This window comes from Dendroctonus ponderosae, unplaced genomic scaffold, assembly GCF_020466585.1.
Source record: "Dendroctonus ponderosae isolate FM_Combo_2020 unplaced genomic scaffold, Dpon_F_20191213v2 Dpon_F_20191213_3, whole genome shotgun sequence".
NCBI lineage: Eukaryota > Metazoa > Arthropoda > Insecta > Coleoptera > Curculionidae > Dendroctonus > Dendroctonus ponderosae.
Genome location: NW_026018508.1, coordinates 438,744 through 446,390, shown reverse-complemented (window position 1 = coordinate 446,390; position 7,647 = coordinate 438,744). Strand labels below are relative to the sequence as shown.

The 7,647-nt window shown below is 33.6% G+C and overlaps 1 protein-coding gene across 3 annotated transcripts in view; it reads right to left on the bottom strand.

Moving 5' to 3' along the window:
* The window catches only part of LOC109542560 (sodium-independent sulfate anion transporter), a 50,581-nt gene that overhangs the window by 17,297 nt on the left and 25,637 nt on the right, over positions 1 to 7,647 (bottom strand). For all 3 annotated transcript variants that reach the window (XM_048665275.1, XM_019911830.2, XM_019911831.2), the window contains exons 7-9: positions 5,881 to 6,042; positions 1,092 to 1,232; positions 895 to 1,034 (exon numbers count right to left, since the gene is read on the bottom strand). In XM_048665275.1, the coding sequence (XP_048521232.1) occupies positions 895 to 1,034; positions 1,092 to 1,232; positions 5,881 to 6,042 (443 nt within the window). The remainder of the gene's footprint in view (positions 1 to 894; positions 1,035 to 1,091; positions 1,233 to 5,880; positions 6,043 to 7,647) is intronic.

Genomic DNA, 7,647 nt, shown 5'->3' with positions numbered 1-7,647 from the left:
TTATTATCATTGGGATATAAAATATGATTTTTGGGTACACTACACTACGAATTACGTTTACATAACTTAAATATTTCTAAAGTATTTCACACATGAAAATAATATTAGTTTTTGATAAAATTCGAATTATTGAAAAAACCTTTAGATTTACACATTATAAGTCTTATTAAAACAAAGAATTATTTCGCTCAGAGAATCCAAAAATGCAATAATTTATAGGGTATTTAATTTAGAAAAACACAACTTTGATACTTTTAGGGGTTTACTCTGTACATGACAAAATATTTTTAAAATGTGCACTCGATAGGCGTCTGTGGATTCATCAAATAATTCTTTGTAAAAAACAAACGGGCTAGCCGCAAACGTCCGTGCCGTATAGCGTGAATACCCCTGTATATGGATATCGTATTGTGTTTTCGGTCAGATTTAAAAATTGGTTGCTTATTGAAAGTAACTATCTATGAAACAGTTACTTTTAGCTATATAAATCCTTTTACAAACTTGCCTTAATTTTTGTCACAAAATCGATCTGAAGAGTATCCATTTGAATTTTCTGGTTAATATACTTTTCTTGACAGTCAACTTTAATGTTCTATAACTTCTTTTTTATAAAAGATGCGAAACTAATTTTCTGCCCATTGAGACATGTCACCTTTGGCAACAGCAAGCTAAAGTTATTCTCTTACAGCTTGAGCCTTAGGCCCTGCCACATAACCCGTCAATCCAACTACTGGTTACTTTCCCGACCGGCCAAAAAACTGATATTATTACAAGTATATACACGGTACTGGTGACCGATAAATTACTCCATTTTTATATTATGACAGTGTCGGACAAACTAAACCAACATCCAAGAAATAAAAAATAAGAGATGTGGAAATGTTTTAATCTCACCTGTTTGATAATAACTTTTGGTCTGGCTGTAAAATACATGAGTTTACATACTTCAACAAATATTCCGACAAGAATTCCCACTTCTATGCTACTGATCAAACAGGCCACAAACGTGACCAGAAAGGGAACAATATCCAATCCTGAAATTCGAAAAATTACATAAAAACATTCAATTAAATTAATTTGTATTTACGCACTGTTTCCCTCCCATATACTTTTTGTAATGGAAATGTCCACCATAACTACGACAGCGCATATTATAACAGCTGCTAGTGCCGGTTTTGGAATATACGAAAAGTACGGCGTTAGAAATGTGAAAGCCATTATCACCATTATGCCTATAAATTATTTTTTAATTTATTGTCAGAGTTTTTATTCGTTTATTGCAGTGATCGGATAAAGATCGGTATTCAAAATCTTCCCAACAACTGCAATGTAATTGAAAAATTTTTGAAACCTAATTTTCACTTTAAGAGTTAGTTAAAAACCAAACCTATTTTTAGGTTATGGTTATCAAAGATAAATGACCGTTATTATGTTATCAAACATAAAAAATCAGTTATTAGTAGAGGGCGAAATACATGTATATTTTATCAAATTTTACAAAAAATTGCACAGATCTAAACAGTCTTAAATTTTTCTTTCCATCTTAATAAAATATTATGGAAATTAATTCGGCGGGCGTAAAATAGGCACTAAATTTATGAGTTTTACTGCCTGACATTTATTTACTACCCTGGAATGTCTCGTCAATAAGGAACCAGCGCGTCCTCATTTAAGTCGGCGGCACCTTTGTACTCGGACGGCGCCTATGAAAAACAAAGACGCGGTCGACTGTTCAATTCAGTTTGCCGATAGAGTTCATTGTGAAAATAGTGTTTTGAGAATATTTATTTTAAAATGTCTAGAACTCCAAAATCTTTTTTATTAGAGTATATTACATAATAAGAGTTGTAAAGAGCACTTTACCTACGTATGAAAAAGTTGCGTACGATGCCGCGAAGCGGCGAGTGCGTAATTCCATGAGTACGTAAATGCATTACAACTCGAATAATGTACCATACTTTACCTACCACCGTAATAACTTACTAATAGCCATATGCACCGCCAATCCCCTAATGGCGATTAACTAAACGCGTTTAAGAACTAATCGGGTTTAAGAACCCGGTTGCTATGCACCGTTGAAATTCAGCGGTGGTTTACTTAAACCTTGTAGAGATATCGCAACGGTAAAAAATCTATAGAATTCTTTTCGATAATTAGCAAAAATAAAGGTTAACAGAACAGAACATTTTGTTTCTGACTAAAGTTGAATAATGTATATTGCGAGTTGTTAATTTGTTATCCTCGTACGTAGTTATAATAAAAACCCTGGTATCATGGAAAAAGGAAAGCAGCCTCATTGCCGAATTATCTACATTTGTTATTGAAGCCAAGAAGACCGGCAGTAATTTCTTGCATATTAAATAACAAGCGTGAAAGAAAATTAAAGCGATTTTAATTCCAATTTGCAGGGTTCCTGGTATAGAGACTGGAGCGTTCTAAAACGATTTTATAAAAGTAAACATACCCTGACTTGACTTCAATTAATATTCAGTTGTATAGGTTGTCATATGAGAACTCATATCTCAGTGATCAAGCAAAACATTATTACCAAATTCGCCGTTTTTTAATGTAGGTAGTCTTCAATCTGCAACTACCTATTCAGAATTGTTGAATCGTGTGTAGTGCAAAGCCAATCAACAACAAAGTCCATAATTTTTAACGCGTTAAGAATTCATTGAAAAATTCGTCTTTCCATTTCGAAATACTTCATTTTACACATCACAAAATCGAGCCCGCTCCAATAACTCTTGGAAAGCGAGCTTCTTGCTTTTTTGAAAAATCATAAACAATTGTTTCTAAAAGATGAATATTATCTAATTTTATTTCGTCTTTCAAGTTAATTCTCTAATTTGCTAGGACGAAAATAAAAGCTTCAATTTCAAAGGATATTTAAATAATTTTAAGAACTTAATCCTCGGACATGGGTGGATTAAAGTCAAACGCATTTAAGGTCAAAACTGTCGACGGCGCATACCGTTTATAATTTTTAATCTGGTTTAACGCTTAATCTCGATTAAAGTCTGTCGGTGCATACGGGCATAAAACATAAAGACAAATTTGTAAGTTTTCAAATAAGTCAGTTGTGACAACGATTAGAAAGTTGACAGCAGCCCAGAATTACAAATTAAAAGATCATACGTTCATAATACATAATAAGAGTCGGGCCGTCGGACGTCGAAGCAAAACATTGGTTTATGCCTTGGCCCGTGTGAATCGGCACACGGGCGGCAACGGCAACGTTAAAACGTTAAAAATGACGGAGGTTGACTACGATATCGAATTGTTAATTGAAGAGTTTCAGTTTCACGTGCAATTCATCAAACGATTTGGGACTCATACGGAAGTAATGAAAAAACTTTGCTTCGTCGTTCCTGAGATCCCCAAAATCGCGAGCAAATGCTCCTTTTAATGCACTAGAACTCACATAAGAATAAACCCAATAATTTATTTTCTTTTTAAAAATGTAAAATTTGTTTACGTAATACGCAAACAAAACCAGTTGTTCATAATCGACCTCCATGCCTGCACTAAAATTGCGTTGTGTCGAAATAAATCTATCATAAAAATATGCGTCAAATTACGCACGTGTGAACTGCTCCGAAAAAAATTGTCGGCGGCACCGCAACGTCGACGTCGCGTCAGCGCATCGTTAATACATTGGCTACAATGGAGCAGTTCACACGAACGTCGACGCCGCCCACCGTTGTTTTACCGTTGGAGTAACGCCACGTTGAAATCCCCACCGCCTTGACTGCTAGAACGCTGGCGTTGTTTAGCCGTCGGACGTCGAAGAAAAACATTGTAAAAACACAAACAAAACAACACAAACTTATATGTGCCGGTTCACTAAGTCGGTTCTACTCAGAACATTTCGAAGCTATTAAGGAATTAATTTTAGATATAGAAGCCAACTCGCAGTGTGTAGTGCAAATACAATTAATGGTGAAAATGAGGATGCAGCCAAGCAAATTGTTTTTATTAAAACTAATTTTAGTTTTATATCAGATATAATAGTTTCATTTTCATCAGATCTAAGTAGGAATTTGAATTTAAATGAAGCAATTAATTTTCTTCAAGTATTTTCCGCTCAATGTAAAAAGTATCCCGGGATGTAGGTGTTAAAGTTACAAAAAAATTAGATGCTACTATAGAAAAGAATGAAGGTTTCGAATCTTGAGTCAGGAAACAGTATTTTTGTTGGTAAATCATCCAACGCAATTACACCTTGGATTTATAGCTTGCTACCCAAATTGCAATACTGTCCTATTACATCGGTAGATGTTGAAAGAGCATTTTCTATATATAAACATATATTTACTGACAGGAGACAATAATTTTTATTGGAAACATTCGAAAATATTTAATTATAAATTCTTACTATACAATTTCAAATTAAAATGTTTTTATAATTTTTTTTATACTTATAGCAGAGCTTGGTGCTCGAAGATACGCGGTCACTTGATCTTGAAGCTCCAACTGCTTATTTAGTCTTAAAAGCTTGACAAACTTTTCATCACATATCAAAAGCGTTAGTTGTTAGATACAAGTTCCGTGCCTTATTCCTCTGCAACTACAAGTAAATTTAGTAATTCTAAAATTGTTTCTACTACAATTCACGATTCCAAAAACTAAAACGTATCCTAGAAATTGTTGAGAGATTTCCATACAAGCTAGCTGTACTTTCTGTTAGTAAACCCAATAGATGGGTCATATTTTACAAACTAAGTCTAATAAGATACTTCACAAAATATATTTTTTAAACACTCATTAGTTGCAAAACCCATGTTGATAAAAATGAATGTTCGAAAAAGTGCGGTTTAAAACAGGTTAACGATGCGTTCTTTCGAGAATTGGCAAGAGAAGTGGGATCACTCGAGTGCGTTCGAGAATACGAATATCCGCTTCACGAGAGAACCACGCCTTCCCTTCTTATGAGAACGCCAGTTTCGAGAACTGGGCTACTGGGAAGTTCTCCCAGCCCCAGGCGAGGGCTTATTTCCATTGAGTAGATTAATTCCAGGTTATACCTTTCTCATAGTAGGAGCGTCCGAATGTAGGTAAAATTTGGTATTTGGTATTCTATGATTGATCAAAAGGAAAGCTTATAAGCTTATAGCTTATATATAGCCTTTATATAAGCTTATAGCTTATATAAAATTTTAAAGAAAAATATTTTCTAAAAATTAATAAACACAGACCACAGATGTTAAAATTGACCTAAATCCACATCCAACTGGATGAATAAAAATGACTGATGATGATAAAATTCTGCTACTATTATACCAACAACTTTCGGCGCCCAAGCCAAATTCAATCTCAAGTTTTTAAATTTGTCATAAAAGCTGGCCGAGTCCAGAAGCGGTCTTCGTACGTTAAAAATTTCGCGTAAAAGTATAGGAAAGATCATGGAAATGTTACGATCTTTTCAACTGTTTCAAAATCTGACGTTTTGTGTGTTTAGACATCTCGAAGGAGCAAAGCCATAGTCTGATTTACAATTTTTTATAGATGCTTTTTGGGATGGGATATTTTCCGACGTTATAAATATGATTTGAACTAGCAAAAATCGAGAAAATTTGAGAAGTAATCCATTTGGAGGTAACGATCGGATCAAATTTTAACTAAAATCTGATCAAATTGGGTCAGTTTATAGTGTTGTAGAGAACTGTACTTTAGTGTTAGCAATATCGTTTCAGCCAGCTTTTACTAACTACTGATTTAGAGCCGATGGGACGATCTGCACTTTGACCACCTGTGATTTATCATCTGATTTTTAAAAGCACCAAACCTTATTTTTAAAGTAATTGGGGCGACCAAAATGATCAGTAAACAATTTTGTTTATTTTAAAACAAATTTGACAAACAGACAAAAGTTCTTACCTGTGTAAATTCCAGATAATGGAGTTCGCACGCCACTGGCACTACTAACAGCGGCTCTTGAAAATGAAGCATTTACCGGGAACGATCCAAAAAATGATCCGGCAATATTAGATAAACCAACTGCAATCATTTCTTGGGAGGCATCCACAACTTTTCCATTTGCTGAAACAAATCAGACTTTCACAGTATGATGCAGGTTGCAATAAAAGGAATATACCTGAATTAATTACATATTTATAACGAAACAAATTATTAACAAATGCAATCTTGTATGTGCTTAAGACCATACGATAGAAGTGAAAACTTCAACAAGCGGGGCAAGGCAGTAATAATTAATAGTATGAAATAAATATATTTTCACAAAGTAAAATAACATTTACAATATCGTGGGCTTCAAGCTAAAAGTGACCAAGTCCAAAATTGCAGTTTTTGTGTTTGGTTGGTTTAAAAAGAGTTTATTTTTTTAAGAGTAAAAATTAAAAGACCACACCTTGAAGCAAATAATCCCATCATTTAAAAACATTTTTTTGGTAATTCTGATATAATTTTTGGGTCGGTTTAAAACTTCATTTACCAAAAAATTTATTATAGACTTGGTAAGTTTTAGCTTTAAGCCCACGATATAATACAGGTATAATTGAATATAAGTTACTATGACAAGAAGGACATAATAAATTCCTATGGTGCACTGTGCTCTAACTGGTCGTAATTCGTATCATATTCTAAAAATGAAACAATGAGTCTGTGATAACTGAAATATGCTATGAACACTTTTGATTGGAATCTGTTTGCTAGATATCTAACAAAAACTCCATCAATTGTTTTACCATATTTTGTTGTACTATCATTTTGATCATGCGACATATTAAAATCGAATGTCGATTTAAAAAACCCAACTAAAGGCTTTGCTGACTCATTTTAAAAATCAACATTGAAATCACCACTCGAAATCATTGGTAATAAATATATGAAGGTTCTGATTGAGAATAGCTGATCCTGCTTTGGTATATATTAATCAATTTTCATGTATGAATTCGATGATTTTCTTCATACTTTGGTTAGCTGAGATATAAATTGCTACGATTAAAATTTATTGTTCATTTTATGTTTGACATTTCATCGTATACATTTCTCCTATTGACGATATATTAACTACATATGAGTGTGAGTTATGAACTGTAGTATCTATCTGTGAAGTGAGCAAAGTGTGAAGTTGACGTATCTGTTATTTTTAAATATAGCTGCACCTGCGTATCGACAAGTAGGTCTCTTGAACTTAGCAGCACAATCAAAATTTGGGACATCGACGTTTTCTTCATTACTCATCCAAGTTTCTGATAAAATCAATACAGTTACACGTTGCGTAACAGTTTCAAGTCTGTTGTCATTCAACAGCCTTTCGAATTAATTTTGTAAATCAAAAACGAATGAAGATTCTCTTCGACCGTGATAGAATATCGGATTGTTTCTTTCGGTCACAATATAAAGTCCTTCAATGTGTGTTACACTTGATAATGCAACATACAGGGTGATTCAAAATTGGCGTCATTCCTCTGGAGGTGTTGTCTGGCGCTGTTATAGGAGTACAGAAAAAATAGAAAAATAAATTAATTGTTATTAAAAACTGAGAAATTCGCAAAAAACTATATCAGAGATACGGCAGCAATGTTTTTCAAGGTAATCTGCCTAATTCAATTTGCGCAAATACCTGTTACTCCGTAATTATTTAAAACTCCGGTAACCATGGATAAATAGAGAGTGACAATA